Genomic DNA, 21,158 nt, shown 5'->3' with positions numbered 1-21,158 from the left:
TGCCAGGCCCGCAGCAATCTCTTTGTAAAGAAACTGCAAACCATTTACCTCTGAGGATGTCAAAAAAAAAAAAAGAAAAAAGAAAAAGAAAGAAAGAAAGAAAATGGAAACCAGAGTTGATTCTCAAGTCGGACAAATATTGTTCTTTGGAACAGAAACTTGTTGCCAAATCTCACCATGGAGCAAAAGACTTATAAACTTTTGAAAAAATGGGGTTCACATGGAAACTAAAACAAAACAGGAATTACAATACGGAGACTGACAGATGCTGCGTGTCTTCTCAATTCTTTTAAAATCCATTCCAGGCTATTAAAATGTCAATGTAGGAGTAATAAAATACCATCGATTCTGGTAATCCTGGGGGAATGTCTGTACACAGAGTTTTAGACTTTAGTTTTGTAAAAAATTTACTAGCATAGAAGGCAGACAGAATCGATGATTCCAGCTACTAGGGACAGACTAGAAAATACCTAAAATATGGAGCCCATATAATCATGAGGACCGCATAATAATGATTATAGCTAACATTTACTGAGTGCTTACTATGTGCCAGGCACAATTTTAAGCTTTTTCTTTTTGTATCAACTCATTTAATTCTCAAACAACCCTAAAAGGCAGGTATTTTTGTCATCCCTATTCTGTACTTGAAAAAAATGAGGTACTGAGAGATGAAGTCATTTTCAAAGTCACGCAACTAGTGAGCAGTGAAAGAGGTTTCTGAACCTGGACAGTCTAACTCCAGGGCTCACTCTGCAAGTTATCACAACGGCCTGCAGCAGAGCCCTGCGTGCAAGCACAGGGATGGACGGCTCCCACCTAACCGAACGTAAAGCGGAAATGTCTGCCGTGTTCATTCAGCAAAGGTTCTCATACCCTAGACGGGTGATGCCTCTCTCTGGCAGTTCACGTTCCAGGTAAGGATTCAAAGATCCCCCAGGGAAACCATCAGGAGGACAGAGAAGGATGGAGATGAGCGAAGTGATAACTACATACACAGCCTGCACCAATTCGCCTGAGATTGACTTCCAAACTATCCTGTGACATAGCTTCCATTTTCCTGAAGTGCTATATGCATCTTTACCAATTTACCCTGCCCCTCAAGCTAAGCACATGGTCCCTGAGATCCTGACCTGGGCCACTCATGACTCTGTGTTCCTCTTAGGGCCTTGTGCAAAGCAGATCCACAACGTTGCGTGATTCACAATCATAACCACGTGTGCCAGGGACACCTTCCCACAGGGGCTGAGCATTGAGCTGCCTCTTGAAGGCAGTGATGGGTGAGGATGTGCAGAGCTGGGGGTGGGTGAGAAGGCAGCCAAGTGCCGGAGGACAAAGCCATGCTGTGACAGGACACATGGGGAATGGCTGGTCTGAACCAAGGAATTGTGCTGGAGTGTGACCAAAGAGAGGGTAGTTACTGATGCAGGACCTCAGAGTCTGTCCCAGGGAATTCGGACATTATTCCAAAGGCCGTTTTGAGTCACTGGCTGAGAAGGAACCCACCATGGGCTTTGTTTGCTGACATAAGAGCTTCCAAGTTCCAGAGTTAGAATGATCAGGGAGGGAAAAGCCGAAAGTTGAGAAGTAGCTTCCTTCGAGGTTCCAAACCAGAACTGTAGCCACATTGGGCCAACCTCATGTTCCCCACAAATGCTGGTTGCTTTTCGTACCTCTTCACCTTCCCTCATGCCAGCACCTCTCCCCGGATGGCCTTTCCCCCACTGTCTAAATACAGAAATCACCAATGCACTCGCCCTTACAGGGTAACTATGTTCATTTCAAACCTTCAGTTTGACTTAACTAAATTAATTTCAAACCTTCGGTTTGACTTAGTAGAAGAGAGTTAAAAGAGACTGAAAGTGTGACAAGGGCAAATATTTACTTTGTCTTATCCCTAAATTCAGAGTTAAAAGTAATGATTTGGGAGACTCAATTTAAATTCTACTTACTTGGGAAACTTTATACTGTCCCTTAACATTATTCATTTCTTCCTCTGGTATCTATTGAGCATTTATTTAATTCTCTTTTTCTTTTGAGTCAGAGTCTTTGTCACCCTCGGTAGAGTGCCGTAGGGTTACAGCTCACAGCAACCTCTAATTCTTGGGCTCAAGGGATTCTTTTGCCTCAGTCTCCCAAGTAGCCGAGACTACTGCCTAGCTATTTTTAGAGGCAGGGTCTCACTCTGGCTCAGGTTCGTCTTGAACCTGTGAGCTCAGGCAATGCATCTGCCTCAGCCTCCCAGAGTGTTACGATTATAGGTGTGAGCCACCACGCTGGGCCTGCATTTATTTAATTCTATCTATTCATATTATGTTTGTATCTCTTATGATTTGTTTTCTCTAGATCAGAGACACTTTTCTGAGGTCATGGATAAGCCTTAGGAATTAATTTTTTCCAGCATGCCCATTAGTTTTACACATAGCAGCTGCTCAGTGAATACTGAATCATAAACCCCATGATCGTACTATTCTAATTAAAATAAGGTGCTCTTATCCAGTGGTGATTGCATAGTTATGGGGAAATGTGGAAAAAGAGCTAGATAGTTAATCTTTAGGTAAAACAAGAGTATAGGCAGGCTCTGGGTTATAAACATTGGACTAATAGGTAAATGCACCTGTTCCAACTTACATGCAAATTCAACTTAAGAAAAAACCTAGAGAACCTATCTCATTTGTAACCAGGGACTGGGCTGAATAAGAATCTATTAAATTCCATCAGGAAATGACAAGCATTATAAATTATTTTAAAGCATTATGGTAATATTCAGTTACTACCATTAATTATAAAATGGGTTAATTTTATTTTTAGCATACAAACATACAATTTCTAAGTCCTTATGTTAGCTGTGCCTGTAGTTGCTAGGTCTTACATGGCTAAGGTTAAAAAATTCCAGTTGGGATTTATAGGTGCCTAACCTGGCTACCTCAAAGTGCTTGCCAGCCAAAAAAAGGAAATGAGCCACCTCTTGGCTAGACAGGAATCCAGATCCATCCCTGTTCTCTGGTCCCCTCAAGCCTCGACTGAAACTTAATGGGGAAATTAGGTTTTTACACAATGGCTCAGTCATGTTCTCTACTGCTACCCCAAAACTTCTCCTCCCAGGTCCTTAGTAAATATTTGCTGATTAACTGATTTTATCATCTGCCTTTTCTTCTAGCATAATGGTTAAAAAAGAAAGTTGGCTGAGAAGTACAACTACCTCTTCTCACTAGGTGGGTGGTTGGGCTGGGGAAGGAATGAGGACCAATCCATTGGTATAAGGAGAACCTCTTCCCCAGCCAACATAATGATGGAAATGGTGGTTTAGAAAGAATCTCACAAATTACAGGCTGCCACTAAGAAACGAGGAAGGAAGGGCTTTCTTTTCAACTACAGCGTGTATAGCTCAGAAATGATTATTTTATATTTAGGCCAATGGTTAGGCTGTTGGCTTTTGAGATGTAGAAAGCAATCATAAGTACCTGGTATAATTTATAAAGCATCCGCGTAGATGATACAGGTCATGTATGGAAACCAGGTTCCTTTATAGCAGCCACTGCTGTCAGATGTTCATTGAGTGGCTACCCGGGGTAGGATGCAGGACATGGTGGGTTTAGGGAGCATGAAGCCTTGGAGATCTAACTGGGCTCCTCATCTAGAGAAGAAGTGAGGATTACAGGGAAAGAAAACAATGATACTTCACATGCTGAGCTGCCCAACAGCGACATGACCAACAGGCCATTTAGGGGTTGAAGGAGGCGGCAATCTTTGAGCTGGACAAAGCTGCTCAGAGGAAGGAGAATTCCTGAAGTAACACACACTAAAATAAACACGATCTCGCTCATCAAAGCCAATAACTTTGGCTGCAATTTAAAATTTGCAAATGCTTGTTCTTGACCTCTGAGAGCATGAAAGGAGAAATTAGCAAAGACAGCCTGTGATCGTTTTCACTCCTAAACAAGGGTTTCATCTTGTGTTCCCCAGCCTCCCTCTCATCCTCCACACCTTTTGAAATAGTTGACACACAAGAAGAGCATGTTTTAGAGTGCTGAATGGTAGGCTACTCACCTATAAGCATATGTATCCTTACTTTATTTGAATAGAACCGTCAGAAATGTAGTTACATTTTATATTTGAAGGTGAAAACAGTGAGCCACTGAAATCCACCTTTGCATCCAGCTTCCTTTTTTAGTGAGGTGTAAAAAGACGTCTCAAAGTAGTAGCAACTTCTCTTTTAGTGTGGCTGCTGTCAGGCCCCAAGCCCAGCATTGAGGAAGAACCACCAAGGCAAACAGGGCCAAGAGCAGTTATGAGTTTGAAGGGCTTGTCTCAAGTCCCACTTTTCAGCAGCTGGGGGACTCAGATCACCCTCCCTACTCTACAGCCCACCAAAAGTCACTAAAGACATGAACTTGTTATCATCAGATTCCCTGAGTTAACCTGTGACATGACACAGTGAATGGCTTACCCTATACAGCATGTGGCCTTTTCATATCAATTCACTGGAGTGTATAACAACTGCAACGATACATTTTTATGTCAAAAGAAAATATTAATCCAGAGAATAAAGAACTAAAGCTTCAAGATCATATTCTTTTTTTATTTAGAATCTTTTTACTGATGCCTAAAAGTAAAACCTTAAAAATCACTCATCTGTCCATCTCAAGATAAATTTGTTGAGTATTTACTCTACGTTCAGCCTTGGGACTAGGTGTTAGAGATAAAAACATTTTAAAAGAAAAAGATTAACATATGGTCCCTGACTTCAAATAACTAACTGGAAAGAAATACCTTCCTAAAAGTCTCTTTACACATTAGGTAACTTACACAGAAAAATACCAGTAGATTGAAAAACACATGAGGGAATTCATGACCAGGTTGGAAACTAAAGTATATTTGAAGGAAGGAGAATGGACTGGGAGAAAATTAAAACAGACCTTAAAAAAGAATGAACTTTAATACAGGCTAAGGATGAATCTTGAAAATACTATGCTATGTGAAATCAGACAGAAAAGGATAAACATTGGATGACTCCACCTATACAAAACATCTAATAAATTTCCAGAGGGAAATAGGCAAATTCATGGAGTCAGAAGGCAGATTAGAGGTTACCTTACAGACAGAAAATCGATTCAGGCTTGGTGCCCATAGCTCAGTGGGTAGGGCACCAGCCACATACACTGGAGCTGGTGGGTTTGAATCCGGCCTGGACCCGCCAAACGTCAATGACAACTATAACCAAAAAAGAGCTGGGCGTTGTGGAGCATGCCTGTAGTCTCAGCTACTTGAAAGGCTAAGGCAAGAGAATCGCTTAAGCCCAAGAGTTTGAGGTTGCTGTGAGCTGTGTTGCCACTGGCACTCTACTGAGGGTGACAGCTTGAGACTCTGTCTCAAAAAGAAAAAGAAAAAGAAAAGAGAATTGATTCAGAAGGCAAGAGGAGGAAAATTGTGGAAATGGCTGCATAGCATTGTGAATTTAATTAATGCCACTGAATTATACACTTAAAATGGTTAAAATGATAAATTTTATGTTATATATATTTTACTACAACTTAAAGAATGAATAACATAACAAACTCGGAATCAATGAATTGTATACCATACACAGGTGAATTTGTGGCACGTGAATTATATCACAACAAAACTGTTTAAAAATCCCTAACGTGTGTGTAGTACCTTGTTACCTTCTAAGTTTCTGAATATTACAGAAATTTGACAAATTTACCAGGTCACCATGTGATAGGAGAAAAAAATACTAGATAAAACGTTTGGGAAATGTGATTCCAGTTTACCACGTCATTCACTGGGTGCCTCAAGTTCACTAACCAATTCCCTGGGCTCTGTTTCCTCACCTATGAAACAAAGGAGCAAAATCAGGTGATGAATTTTTAAATACTATGATTCATACTTCTCTCTGAATAGGTTTTACAAATAATCACTAATCCTTTGGCAGCAGAGAACACGGAATAGCTTTCTATCTTTTGAATACCCGGCTAAATGGCTAATTTACTATTTTGTGATGAATACATATCAAAGCATTTTCAATTTCTTAACTTGATTCTTCTTGAATATAGTCAGTGAGCCTGAAACGTATGATTGGAAACCACTATCATAACAAAACAAATGACAACATTTGCTTTTTACACCTCTTAAAAGTAGCATAGCTATAGATCAGAGTAGGCCAGTCCCTAGAAAAATGTCTGGGACACACTGGTGTTCCGTACATATTACCGAAGTGAAACAAGAGTTGAGTTTACAGCTTAGGAATCTCTCAAGGCTCTGGGTCACATGAAAAGCACTCAGGGGCAGCAGGCCAGCTCAGAAAGTCCCTGGGAGTTCATGACTTCTGGGCACAGACTCGCTTCCTCAGCTGGCTCTGTGTGTCTCCCGTGAGTCAGTCATGTGCAAGACCAAAGAGTCCCCCTCCACCTAAGTATCATTAAGAAGTCCAAGGTCTAGACAGAAGAGAATGAGGTCAGGTATTTCAGAAAGTATTCATTCTCATGAAAATTTATTTCAGAAAAGGCCACGATAATCACTTGAACTAAGTTAACAGGAGAGCTATGCTTTTTTTTTGTCACTAATTCTATTGTTGCTTCAAAAACAATAGCGACAAAATAGAAAATAAAAATAATTAATGGGAAAACCCCGAAGCTAACTACTTTTTACCACTTCCCATGCCGGAACTAACAAGTGATATGGTTTAGACTACAATTTGCCAGAAGCTAGTACAACTTTTCTACCCTACAAGTCAAACAAATACCACAGAGCAAAGATTACATCTTAAAAGGTTTGGAAGGAAAAGAAGGTAGGAATAATTCTCTTTTACTCTGGGACTATTACAGGTAACTAAGGCTTTGATGAAGAAAGGAAAATAAACCTTTCATAAGTGAGTTAGCCGTAATTTATAATAACCTGAGGAGAAAAACGGCCTCTGGATTTGTCAGTTCTATTTGAAGGTGGACAAAAGCTTGTAGCCCCTGGTCACTGTCCCCCTCCCCCCCCCACCTCAAACCCTTTAAAAGAATCAAGCAGTGATGTCAAAGTATCACACATACCCTGGATCTGACTTCCATCTTGGCTCTGTGGGATGAGAAGTTTTGATTCAGCCCTCCGAGGAGAGCTCCGATTTCTCCATCCTCTGACCAGAGCCCCCACCATGGTGGTGGTCAGCTGTTCCCCGAGCTGCCGTGGTCCTGCAGGGGCGTGGGCAGCCCCTGTCAGGCTGTCACTGCAGGAGAATCATGTCCTCCTCTGAGGTGCTACACCCAAGGCTGACAGGTCCAGGCAGTTCCTCCCGCCCTCATCCCCCACCCACATACTCACCCTCCTGGTGTTGCCAGACCTCCCTCAGGAGGCCAGGGAAAGTCTGGGAGATGAGACAAGAAAAAAGCAGACAACAACAAAAATAAAAATGAGGCCTAGGAGTGGAGGTGTCGACAAAAGAGAATGGTCAATATCACAGAAGCACCAACCTCCTTTATGTGAGGGATTATTTCTAATTCTTCATTTTTGACTAAAGAATAATTTTTCAACATTTGAAAACGATGATGTGTGGGAGGGGTGCCTATACCTATGTGTCTACTTCTCTTAGCTCAGCTTATTTTCTCGCCTAAATTGGAATAGCTATCAGGCAACTGTTTTTGCAAAGGGAGCCATCTTCTCCATAAACAGAGTCTGTTTACAATACATCAAAGGTATTTCTAATGTTCTGAGTGTTCACAGAATTACATTGGCTTCTGAGGATAAGGAAAGTTAAGAGATTTAATAAAAATTAACAATCATGTAAACTCTCAAAAGCTTCTTAAAAACAAATTGATTCCAGTGGCCTAATTAGCTCCTTGTGAAGTCTAGCTGGAATGGCCCCATCCTGAGTGGGTGGTACCTGAATCTTACAGCGCATCGCTCACTTCTGCCCCCTACTGGTCAAGTGCCAGATGCACTTTGGTTAGAGACCAATGAGGGTATTACAGCTGGGAGGAGGGACAGGTAGTTCTAGAAAGGTCTAGAATCCCTTGGGTTTCTCTGTATACTACATGCATGTAGCCCAGGTGGTAAAGACTAAGACTGAATTAACTGTAGGCCTCCTGAGGGGTTTTGATTTTTTTTACTGCCATTATGACTTTTCTGGATTATACAGATGGAATGATCTATACGTGATTTCACTCTTTTTCTCCCTTAATTTAGTAGAAGAAAACAACTACAATTTACTAACAAAATAGTATTTTGAGGATACACACTTTATTCATTTGGTTTACATTTCCCTTATCATTATTACTTTTATTTTTAAGACCGAGAGAGTGCCATGGCATCAGCCTAGCTCACGGCAACCTCAAACTCCTAGGATTGTCCTGTCTCAGCCTCCTGAATAGCTGAGACTATAGGCACCCGCCAAAACACCAGGCTAATTTTTCTACTTTTAGTAGAGATGGGGTCTCGCTCTTGTTTAGGCTGGTTTTGTCCTCCTGAGCTTAAGGGATCCTTCCCCCCTTGGCCTCCTAGAGTACTAAGATTATAGGTGCCCAGTCTCTTATTATTTTGACCTTTCCAAAATTTAAAAAAACTTTGGTATCACTGTGGTTAGAGGGAAGGTTAGCAAAATGGTATAAAAGTAGAAAGCTGCTGGCTCTATTCCCTCCACACCCCAACATGGGGGTGGGTGGGAATTCAGGCAATGGAGCCTCAAGGAGGACAGCTCCTCCGCCTCCTCCTCTCAGTGACCCTCCTCCCTCACTGGGGTGGCACGTCCCTTTCCCACAGGCAGCTCCCCTGCCGCAATGGGACAGTGCTACTCACCCTCCAGGGGAGAGGGCAAAGAGGCCTCCCATAATCTCTCAGTTTCCTGTCACACCCAGAGTCACCCAGACAGGCAGAACCTGCCTTCTTCTGGGGCCACTCCCTGTGGCCTCAGTGAGGGAGGGCAAGGGAACCAGCCACTCAAGCCTAGGGTCCAGTCTCACTTGGGGGAGGGATGTTAAGCAGAGATCACAAGGAATGGTCCAGTGTCACTGATCAGGGATGGGATCGGGAGGTGGAAACAGCTGTCCATTTACCTTGAATCATTTCTTTTTGGAACTCTGTACCCAATTGTAGGAGGCTGGATGGGTTGGGAATGAAGTGGGGCAGAGAGTTAGGCGAGACTCTGTCAAGACAAGCAGAAGCCCCTCTTGTCCCATTCTTTTTTTTTTTTTTTTTTTGTAGAGACAGAGTGTCACTTTATGGCCCTCGGTAGAGTGCCATGGCCTCACACAGCTCACAGCAACCTCCAACTCCTGGGCTTAAGCGATTCTCTTGCCTCAGCCTCCCGAGTAGCTGGGACTACAGGCGCCCGCCACAATGCCCGGCTATTTTTTTTTTTTTTTTTTAACGCCCGGCTATTTTTTGGTTGCAGCATTCTTAGGGGTGAGGCAGTGACCAGAATGCCAAGGATTAAGGATTGAGACCATAAGGCACTATATTAATATTAACACACTCCACATGGAGCTCTTCTTCAAGGCCTCAACGATGACTATAGCCACACATCTGAGATCCCATCCCTAATAAGAAGGCCATGGTGGGAGGCATAGGGCTTGAAGCCATTGCCACGTTGGAAGCACAGCAAACTGCCCTGCATAGCTGCTGCTGTCCGCCTCCAGAGGGGATGTGGAGTTCCATGAGAAAGTGGGCAAATGGAGTGAGTTGATATTTCAAACACAAGTGCCATCCCCACAGGTGGATTTCCCATGGGTGTAACTCCTCTACTCACTCCTTATCCCCAGGCACCCAATCAAGCACCTGTCACACTCTGCTGTGATGATCTACTTGCCATGTTTGTCTCACTCAACCAGCTACCCCTGAATCTCACTGGGCATGAGAAACTTCAGAACACAGAGTCCAGCGCTCCCGTGAGGTGGCTGTTCTACTGGGTTTCTTCCCACCTTTTCATACGCTACCAGAGTGGGAGCCCATCCAAACATTGTAAGAAGAACCAGTTGGCTGGACAGAGGGCTTCTTGAAGCCAGGGCCACCGCCTCTGTTGCCTTTGTGCCCAGTAGAGTGAGGAGAGTCGACACCATGGCCAGGAACCTGGGAGCAACCCCCGCCCCCGCCCCGTCCCATGTCCACACTGAGTAGGCTGCCTGACACTTTCAAGCTCCCAGGAAAGCCCTTGCTCGTCACCACCCCCGCCCCCACCCGAACCACAGGTACAGTGCATCCGGATCACTTCAGCCCCCTTGGTCATCCCCATTCTACTTGCCTGTGATGTTTTGGCCCAGAACAAAGCAGGTTTGTCAAAAGGCAGCTGTTTCCTGCCCTGTTTGCCCCACAGAGATGGCTCCAGCTTTGCTTCAGATGTCCCGTGCCCTGGGTACTATGTAAAGGGGTCCGTCTGCAAACCCAGGGTTCAGGTTCACCAGCAGCACCCACACTATCTTTAGTTCACTGGCTGCTGCAGGTGGATGCTCAGTGGCCTAGGTTTTCCTCAAGAGGAAGCTGAGCCATGACCCTGACTCCTGTGAGAAACGTGTACAGGAAGAGGAAGAAAAGTAACGTCCTGCCTGTGAGGTCAGCCCCACCCTTCCCGCTCACACAAATACGCTTCCTAACCAGGCCCACTGTGGCCACGCGCTCCTCCGCTCAGAGGGGAAGGGGTCGCCACCAGCACATGAGCTCACTTTTCTTTAGCCTCCCTCTCACACCTCGTGGTCTCTCTGCAAGTTTCCCTGCAGAAAATGATTCCAGCCTGAGAAAGGCGCACGGGTCAGGAGGGTGAAAAAGTAAAAGCGACAAAGAGCTTTGGTGGACGAAGGCACCATGTCTACAAGACCAAAGGGAAAGGATGGCTGAAAGGGAGATGCCCAGAGTCTCTTTAGGAGACGATTTTCTGAAATGATGCTAATCACTCATTCTAGCATAACATCCCTCTCCTCTCACAGAGAGGGACCCACTAAGGAAGGAAAAACACTTTTTCCTTAGACAGGACGTTGAGGACGCCAGAATCCTCACGAAGGCTGCTAAAAGGCCTGTGTGTGGTTTATAAGTGTTGAGTCCACAGGCGTCTGCTGCCAGTGTCCTACTGTGACTGTGAGTTACTAACTATCCTCTAAACCTCATAAACACAAATACTGTCCCCACCTATCCTCTACAGAGGACCAGGGCTGAATCAGGCCATTTGGTTCCTTGTCACCTCCTAGGACCTAACATTGTTCTGGGCACACAGAGGGCACTTAGCAAATAAATGCTGATCGCAGAAATACATGCCAAACTGTGATGATATAGTTGTCAACCGGTAAAATGTGCATGAAGCCATCAGGATTAAGTATGAGTATATTTGCTCCCATCTCTGCAGCAAATATCCGACCTCCCTCTGTGACTCCCCGGGAGAGGGGTGGGGTGGGGGGGGCCGTGCCTGGACTGTGGTTCTCCCTCACTCTCCGGTATCTCTGAAGGGCCTCCTCCACACTTCTCCCAGAATCAGGGATCAGGTGGGCGTGTAGGAGGGAGAATCGGGCGGGCACTACCTCGCCGCAGGCACCCTTCTGCTCTTAGGGCACAGAGCTGCGCAGAGCGTGGCAGTGCTTTGCTTTACCTCTCTGTGCTGTGGGTTTGACAGGCAGGCTCTGCTGCTGGGAGGGGAGGGCAGCCCTGCTTAGCCCACGGGTGGGGAGGCTATGGGTTCAGAGTTCGTTATTAGGATGCTCATCTGCCCAGACAAGGGATGCTATTCCCAATGTCAGCCTTATCAGCCATAAAAGTGGAAGTTGTTTTTTTTTGAGACAGAATTTCACTCTGTCACCTGACTAGAGTGCAGTGGCATCATCTTATCTCAGTGGAACTTCAAACCCCTGGGCTCAGGGATCCTCCTGCCTCCGTCTCCTGAGTAGCTGCAACTATAGGCACCCACTACCACACCTGAGTAATTTTTCTATTTTTAGTAGAAACAGTGGTCTCGCTCTTGCTCAGGCTGGTCTCAAACTCCTGGCCTCAAGCAATCCTCCTGACTCGGCCTCCTGAGTGCTAAAATAGAGGTGTGTGCCACCATGCCTGGCCCAGAGCTTAATCTCCATCGGCCCACTCCTTCATTGCAAAATCTCAAACTGGTGCAGAATCTGGGTGGGAGAGGAGGGTCTTTCCTATCCTTTTCCCAGGTCCTCTTGTCTGAGGGATTGGCTTGGGGACACGGCGTTTTGAAGAATGAAATGACTCCTGAGGATGGCAGCTCTGACAGGTGAGGCAGTGTTAAGTGTGTTGCTGGTTTTCCCCTGGTGACCTACGGCACACTGTTTGGGCCACAGGTAACTTTTAGTCTCATGGGGGGACTTTATTGGGCTTGGTGAGCAGCTGCCTCAGGTGAAGAGGACATGAGGTGAGTGGCTCTTTTGCAGCAAGCGTGATCTTGGCCTAATGTGGAGGGGTCGTAAGAGGCAGGCTGCCACGTTTGCCCCTGACCTACAGAGGTGTGAGGTTTCTGAGGCAGGGGCACCAAGGCAGGGACTGAACTACGGGAAGCAGGGGTCTGCAGCTGTCGGGGTAGAACAGTACTGCAGGCAGCAAGTTCTACAGGCCCTGCAGAGGGAGGCTGCAGCTTTAAGTTATTACTGCCTGGCAAACAACTTATTCATCAGCATATAACTAGAGGCTGCAAATTCCGTTTTGTAGTCAAGGCCAAGAAGAAATTGAGGAGGGGCAAAGTTTAGATTCAGGTGGCTATGCACAGGTTTGAGAGTCTCCCCAGACCATTTGGGCTTCAAGTCTGCTCCAGATGAGACTGGGCAATGGTCTCTGGATCAAACTATTGGGTTTAGGGAAGACATCTGTGTGTACTAAGTGCTCCAGGGGTGGGAGATAAAGCCTGGTTTCTAAACTGAAGGATGTGTCATTTGTGTGTGTGTACTTATAGAAGAACACAGAGGAAATTCTACAGCATGTTTTAAAAAATGAAAATGAAAAAAAAAAAAAGAAAAAAAAAGATGACACAGCATCATCATTTCTTTAAGGGATAACCACAACCCAGGCTCAACTGTTGCTCCTAGTTGGGTGTGGTACAGAAGTCACCGCACTCACTCTCACCTGCCACATTTATGGAAGTCAGCGTCGCAGGGGTCACGCACGGGAGAAAACAGGGGTATCAGCTAATAGAAATGAATTCCTGAAAAATCTATTTGTAAGTTCATATAGAATTGGGATTCTCACCATACAAGCATTATTATCAGGGGATGTTCATTAGTTCCCAAGGGCACCGCCTCGCCATCTGCCCTAATCGTAGGAAAATGTGCTCCAACGTGGCCGTGTAAGGCAACTTTCCCTCGATTCTCATAGCCCTCTTCTTCCTGCCAGGGTAAAACCACAAGTGGGTTATGTACCCACCCTCTTCACCCCCAGCCTCCAACCTACTCCAGTCTGGCATCCATTTCCTTCTGCCCCAGGACAGTTCTCTGTAATACGGTGTCGCTTCATCCAACTGGGATTTTCAGTCTCTTTCCTGTGTAACTTCTTGGCAGCATCTGACACTTTGGCCACTGCTTTCTCCTTGAAGCACTGTCCTTCCTTGGGGACCAGGGCCCCTTAGAACTCTGGTTTTCCTCCTGCGTATCCTGACAATCCTCTTCAGGTTTCTCTGCAGGATCGGCCATGACTCATCCTCAGCTTCAGCCCAAACATCTGGGCACCAGACCAGTATATCCAGCTTTGAGATTTCACAGGAAACTGAATTGTAATATACCCCAAAGGAAACACAGTCTCCCTCCCAACCGGGCCTTCCTCCAGGGAATGCCACTCTTGTTTTCAGGGTCCTGCCAGCCAGCAATTTTTGAGCCATCTTTTCCACGTTTTCTCCCTCGCTCCAGATACTCACATCATCACCACCTCCAGTCAATTTCTTGACTTCCTAACTCTCACTCACGTGTGGCTTTTCTCTGTCCCTCTCTGGGGTCATCTTCCATCTGCATTCGCAGACAGGGGAGTGGACTATCAAGCCACGATCTTTCAAACTGCTGATCGGATGTCACTGCACCCTTATCCCACCAGCTGAGAACTCTGTTGTGCTTTTCACTTCTTCCAAGATGCTGATCACAATCTGTAACTCGGCCTCCAGTGCCCACATGTCCCACCCCCACCTCCTTGATGGCCCTCTCACCTGTGGCACGCCAGGCTCTTCACTCTTCTCAGGGCCCCTCCAGGGTCACGGTCCCTCCATGTGGCTTTTCTGTCCCCACTGCAGCACCTGCGGGTCTGTCAGACCTTCACTCCGCCATCACCTTTTCAGGACAATGTCTATATATTTTTTTCCCTTTCTGGCAGTTGTAATTTGAATACATTCTAATGATAAATGGTAACAATGAATATTTAGTGTATAGCCATTTCCTCTATAGCATCATACATTAATGGGGGGTGGTGGTGGGTGTGTGTTTTTTGTCTACATCATACCCCCGGAGCCTGGAACAGTGCCTGGCACATAGTACACACTCAATAAGTGTGTGTGGAGTGAATGAACAAACAACTATAGTGCACTGGGGACTTCGGTAATTAGCATATATGATATTTCTATCCCGGCTGCTGTAATTTTTAACAACATGCTATTGTTTATAATTAGATACTAAATTCAGGTAAAGAAAGAACCCATAATTATGAAGTCATTCCCATGGGAAAATATGATCTGCTTTATGATACCTACTTTATTTTATGGAGTCTTCAAAGAGAGTGCTTTGGTTAAAAGCGAGCTGTCTGTATTTATCTTTTAGATGTAATAGTCACGTCTCTGCCCTAACAATGCTATATTGCCAGATATAGCCTATAAGCTCAAGAAATTTAACAAATAACTATCTCTTTGCAGATGAAGATTTATTTAGGAGTTTTGTTGTTGTTGTTGTTTTTTTTTTTTGAGACAGAGTCTTATTTTGTCACCCTCGGTAGAGTGCTGTGGCATCATAGCTCACAGCAACTTCAAACTCCTGGATTCAAGCAATCTTCCTGCCTCAGCCTCACGAATCACTGGGACTATAGGTGCCTGCCACAATACCTGGATAATTTTTCTTTTTTCTTTTTTTTGAGACAGAGTTTCACTCTGGCCTCTGAGTAGAGTTCCGTGGCTCACAGCTCACAGCAACCTCAAACTCTTGGGCTGAAGCAATCGTCTTGTCTCAGTTTTTCAATTTTTAGTAGAGATGGGGTCATGCTCTTGTTCAGCTGGTCTCAAATTCCCAAGCTCAAGCAAAACACCCGCCTTGGCTTCCCAAAGTGCTAGAATTACCGGTGTGAGCCACCACCCCCAGCCTTCATTGTAAGATTAAAACCTAGGATAAATTATATTAAAAACTGTTATTGAGAATATAATAACTTAGAAATAAAGTTAGGGCAATAGAGCCTTCTTACACCAAACTTGTAAAATACTGCAAAAATGATCTCCCTATGTATTTTCTCCTCTCTATCCAAGTCCAGGCTAGCTAATATTGGCATGGCAGTTTTACTCACATATACCATTTTAAAAAGATAAGACATTGATTTTGTAGAAAATTATTCATTCATGGGCGGCGCCTGTGGCTCAAGGAGTAGGGCGCCGGTCCCATATGCCGGAGGTGGCGGGTTCAAACCCAGCCCCGGCCAAAAGAAAAAAAAAAAAAGAAAATTATTCATTCATACTTTTGTCTATCATTTTTTCAGAGATTACTTATTTTCTCAGAAGTGAAAGGTGATGGATTTAGACTGATTTCCATTTAAAATTAATTGGTATTCAGAGATTGTAGGCTGTAAAAGCTGAAGTATCAGTGATAGCCTAGTAGGATAAAACACAGGTGTTCTAACCATATTTCAAAGGCACCTACTCTATCTTTAATTCATATACTCATTCATTTGCTTATGGATGGTTAGAACAGATTCCCAACAAAACCTCAACATTTGGCAGTTGGAAATAACCATCTGCTTTAGCAAAACCTTTGTTATTTGTAATTCTACCCTGAAAGTTGAACACTATAAAATCTTAGAATTCTACATTAGATTGGTACAGAACTTTGATCCAGAGAGGGTGCCAACACTTCTCTTTCTTTTAAAAAGAGTGTGTGTGGGGGGGGGTTGGGGGGAAGAAAAGCAGAAAGAGGGAAGGAGGGAGGGGGGTGGAGCCTTGGTGCATGCCACACCTTCTGGGGGCAAGACATGATTGCAAGAGGGACTTTACCTAACAAATGCAATCAGTGTAACCTGGCTTATTGTACCCTCAATGACTCCCCAACAATTAAAAAAAAAAAAAAGAGTATGGGGATTAATTACAAAGTGCTGATTGACCTGGATTAGTCGTTCTCCCTGCCTGCACAAAATTAATTCCTAACTTTTACATCAATTAGACTGGGCAAGATGAGTAATTCAGGCTGAACCCAATATAATATTGTGTACTAGATCATCCAAAGGTAACATAAATATACTGAAATAATTCCTGTTATATGTAGAGGATTATCAATGGCATAAGGATATTTCTCCATGCTCATTTTTTAGAATTGTAAGATATTTAGGGACTGCTGAATTTAGGTAGCAGTTTTAAAACACTTAACTATGGGAGGGGCGTGGGTGGGCCAAGGGTAGATTTTGGTTAAATGGTACAAAGTTTCAGTTAAACAGGAAAAACACATTCTGGTGGCAATTCAACAGCATGGTGATTACAGATAATAATAATGTACATTTCGAAATAGCTAAAGAAGAAAGGACTTTAAATGTTTTGACCACAAGGAAATGCTACTTATGAGGGGATGGACATGTTAATTAGCCTGATTTGCTCATTCTGCAATGTTCACATGTATGAAAGCATCACCTCAGAAACAGACAGTTATTATTTATCAATTAAAAGGAACGCTGTTAAAAAGAACAAAAACACTTGACTACAAAAAGTGGGGAAGCATATTTACCTTTGTTTGCTGTGTTCTGTCTATATACATCAAATAATACACCAACACTTATGGGGTCACAAATACTATTTACATTAAAGACAGAGAAACGGAAACGCCTTTATAAGGCTTTATGCTTATAGAAAATATTTGACATTAACCTTTTTTTTTTGTAGAGACAGAGTCTCACTGTACGGCCCTCAGGTAGAGTGCTGTGGCGTCACACAGCTCACAGCAACCTCTAACTCTTGGGCTTACATGATTCTCTTGCCTCAGCCTCCCGAGTAGCTGGGACTACAGGCGCCCGCCACAACGCCCAGCTATTTTTTTTTGTTGTTGCAGTTTGGCAGGGGCTGGGTTTGAACCCTCCACCCTCCGTATATGGGGCCGGCGCCCTACTCACTGAGCCACAGGCGCCACACCTTAGACTAAGTGGATTTCTAGCTATGTAATCTGGTCAATCCCAGATAGGAGCACCTTGAACTAGGAAACTCCTTCTTACAGCTGTCTCCCTTCGACCTCCTGATGGTCCATACTTCTCCCTGGTGTCACTGGAAGTCTCCCCACCTTCTCTATTCTGGCTTTGGAAGACGCCTCAAATCTAGCAGTCCCAGAACTAGTTCTAGCTTCTGAAGCCATCAAAAAAGTAAACACAAAAATACTTTTTGAGTCTTATGCTGTTGCCCAGGCTAGAATACTATGATGTCAGCCTAGCTCACAGCAACCTCAAACTCCTGGGTCTAAGCCATCTTTCTGCCTCAGCCTCCTGTGTAGCTGGGACTATAAACACTGCCACAGTGCCTAATTTTTTCTATTTTTAGTAGAGTTGAGGTCTCACTATGTTGCTCAGGCTGGTCTTGAACTCCTGAGCTAAAGGGATCCTCCCACTTCAGCCTCCCAGACTGCTGGGATTACAGGCATGAGCCACTGTGCCCAGCCAGAAATATAATTCTTAACATAATTTTATATGGTTGTAGCTACTATTATTAATAAAACAGATAGAAGATAGTATAATTAACCATATTAGGGATTAAGAGCGTTAATAGATGTTGCTCCAACTGAAATGGAAAACAGGCTGTTCATATATCAAATTTCAGAATTTAGAATTTCTTTCCCCCCAAAGGCAGCATTCTACATGAGGAGGATGTGTAGGGTGGGGCGGTGAACACAGGTGGGCCCCTAACCTCGTCTGTGTGTGTGTGTGTAGTGTGTGTGTGTGTGTGTGTGTGTCGGGGAAAGGCCTGTATCATGAAGATGTCCCTAGAGAGGGTAAGATATGAACTGAGCCCAGAAGAACAAATAGGCACAAACAGGGGCCAGCCTGGAGTTGAGGGACGGGGTGAAGAGCAGGTCCTGGCACCTTAGGGAGAGGCAGTGCCACGTGTAAAGACCTATGATGTCCATTTGGGGGAACTGCAACCCATACAACAAGGTAGAATCAATATCTCTCCGTGTGTGTTATGAGGTACAAGAAGGGGAAGAAACAAGAACCCTAGGGGCAAGCAGGAACCACACCGCAAAGGTCCTACATATCCAGCAAAGAGCGTGGACTAAATGTTTGAAATCGAGGAGCATCAATATCAGACCAGCTGTTTGAAAAGACAACCCTCAGTGAAGTTGCAAAACAGATGAAGTAAGAATGCCAGCACAGAGACGGACAGGAGTTAAGGAAGAGCTGATGGCCGCTTGGATAATGGCGGCTGGAGTGAGGATGCCTGTGGTTTGAGCGCTGATGGCCTGGGAGATGGGGAGGCAGGAAGAGGCTCAGGTCTGCAGCTGGCATGGCCACGCATCCCAGGGTGTGCAAGGAAGGGCAGACAAGATCTGGTTATAGGGCGGTGGGTGATTTAGGAAAACAATGAGTTTTCCCCATTTTTAGACATATAGGCTATGACTAAGTACTTCCCCCCTTTATAATTAACCCTGTGATGAACATGTGCTATGTCCGTGTGTTTGAATTACACGAGCTGCTCCTGCAGGTTAGAATCTGTTTCCTTCCATTTCTCACAGCTTCTAGCTCTGCAGTTGCTTAGTAAACGCTTGTCTCCTGATGCTCTTGGGATGAGTTCCCAGGAAGAACACTACAGGTTCCAAGGGTAAGACTTAATAATTCTTATTACCTACCCACAGGTTTTCTCCAAAACAACGGAATGGGTTTATATTGTTAACAATAACATGCGAGGAGGACCTCTTTTCCCCAAACCTGTCCAAGTTGGTTGGCCTTTGACTTCTATTTACTTGGTCCATGTAAAATGTTTCCATTTTAAAAATGTATTTAAGTTAAATATATCTTCAGATTTGGTTTTCTATTTGTTTCCTTTTGTGTGGAATAGCTGTATCTTTGGACCACTTCTCCAATTAGAATCTGACACTGTTCACATCTATATCAATTCATGGCACATGTAATCTAGTCTCTCGTTTTTGGTAGGTATATTTTCCCATTTTGTTGCTTTCATTCTGTTTCAGTTTGAAGAAGTTTTAAATTGTATATACTTACATTTTTCCATCTTTCCCTCTTCAATTTTCTTTTCTTCTTTTTTAAAAAAAGTTCTCCTTTTATAGCTGCATTGTGCTACTATAAATCTGTAATTCTTTAGTTCCTTGGGAGTTCACTGCGGCATATATTCTATGGCATGTAGTCTGAACCTTGGATATTTTTTCTGTTGTATTACGCTGTTAGTAGTTTTATTTCTACGAGTTTTTTACTTGATTCATCTATGCTTTATAAGTATTTGATCATGATACCTACAAGAAATGTTTACGTTGCTTCATTTTTACTATGTAATTTCATCTTCTTAGATTTAAATAATCCTCACACTTATTTTCCCACTAAGAAAAAGTTGTTTTTTTTTTTGTTTTTTTTTTTTTTGAGACAGAGTCTCACTATGTCACCCTCAGTAGAGTGATGTACCGTCATAGCTCACAGCAACCTCAAACTGTTGGGCTTAAGTGATTCTCTTGCCTCAGCCTCCCAAGAAGCTGGGACTACAGGCACCCGCCAGAATGCCTGGTTATTTTTTGTTGCAGTTGTCATCCTTGTTTAGCTGGCTTGGATTGGGTTCAAACCTACCAGCCTCAGTGTATGTGGCTGGCGCCATAACCGCTAAGCTATGGGGTGCCGCCCAAGAAAAAGAATTTTTAGCATTAAAGAGGTGAAAATAAAATGCTCTTAGAGAAAGGATGAAACACTCAAGACCCCCACATTATCAGAAACATGAACAACTGAAAGCCAAGGTTGTAGAGATGGATGCTCCCTCTGTCCAACCCTCCACTCCACACAGACGGTGAGAGGAAGAGCAGGAAAAAGAGCATCAGCGTGTGAGCGGAGGAGAGGCGCACACAGGCGATGGCACGGGCGGGGAAGGGGGGCACTTGGGTGTCCAGAAGCTCTGGGACTGAGTCCTGCTTCTGCCGTTTATGAGCCGGGTGATCTCAGGCAAGTTGCCAAATCGTGCAAGTTTGCCCGCCTGTGGCAAGTATGGTAGTGTGCACGTGGAAAGTGGACTGAGGGGGCCAGAGGGCCGGAAGACCAGGCAGGAGCTGCCATAAGCACAGGAGCAACGGCCAAGTTCACGCAAAAAACTTGCCCCACATCGTCTGCCAGCACCTGGTGAGATCCTCAAACGCTGCCCCTGGGCATTAAATATGTCTCGTCTTGGCTACTACATGTCACTTTATGCCAAAGTTTTGAGTTTCCCACTACATTTTCGAATAGCAATTCCTAATTTGCATGTGGCTTTTATTTATTTTTTATTAAATCATAACTTTGTACACTGAAGCATTTATGGGGTTCAGCGTACTGCTTTGATGTACCATGTGAAATGCTTACATTGAACTAAAGGGAGGGTATTTGGGGGGACCTCACCTAAGGTGCATTTCAAAACTATTAAGAAATGAGTATAATTGTGATGGATGTGTTAACTGAGTCCAATGTGTGCGGCTTTTAAAGGAAATAGTTGAGGTGTAATCTGTCATTACCTAACTTGAAATAAAAGTGAAACACAGGAGTCATAAATGCAGTTCTCCAAACATTGATAACCACGGCATGATCACAGCTGGCCCTTCACATAGGCAGATTTAATTCTCACATGCGTTTATATCTCTCCCTAGTAGCAGGTTGCTTCTGAGAAAGTCAAGGGGAGGACAGGCTGGACTCTGAAGTCATTCTCTCTGTTATTATTATTAGAGCAAAAGAATAATTATCCAAATCCCTTTCGAGACAGTAAGTTCTGCCTAATTGAACTTTCCGGTAACTTCAGGGTTAACAATAAAAGCCTCTTTCATCCCTTGTTAATTTTTGTTTGCCTAAACTATGTCAAGGGAATTCCC

The 21,158-nt window shown here is 44.1% G+C and overlaps 1 protein-coding gene across 2 annotated transcripts in view; it reads right to left on the bottom strand.

The window, feature by feature from the left end:
• Positions 1 to 21,158, bottom strand: part of PLEKHG1 (pleckstrin homology and RhoGEF domain containing G1) — a 246,192-nt gene that overhangs the window by 131,443 nt on the left and 93,591 nt on the right. Inside the window, exon 1 of one of the 2 annotated variants that reach the window (XM_053592225.1) lies at positions 7,038 to 7,220. The exons of the other annotated variant lie outside the window; for it this stretch is intronic. Within the exon in view, the coding sequence (XP_053448200.1) occupies positions 7,038 to 7,140 (103 nt within the window). The 5' untranslated portion in view covers positions 7,141 to 7,220. Of the gene's footprint in view, positions 1 to 7,037; positions 7,221 to 21,158 lie in introns of those variants that run through there. 2 annotated transcript variants of the gene reach the window in all.

Source organism: Nycticebus coucang, chromosome 5, assembly GCF_027406575.1.
Source record: "Nycticebus coucang isolate mNycCou1 chromosome 5, mNycCou1.pri, whole genome shotgun sequence".
NCBI lineage: Eukaryota > Metazoa > Chordata > Mammalia > Primates > Lorisidae > Nycticebus > Nycticebus coucang.
Note: the sequence above shows the minus strand (reverse complement) of the source record. Positions and strands in the feature narration are given on the sequence as shown.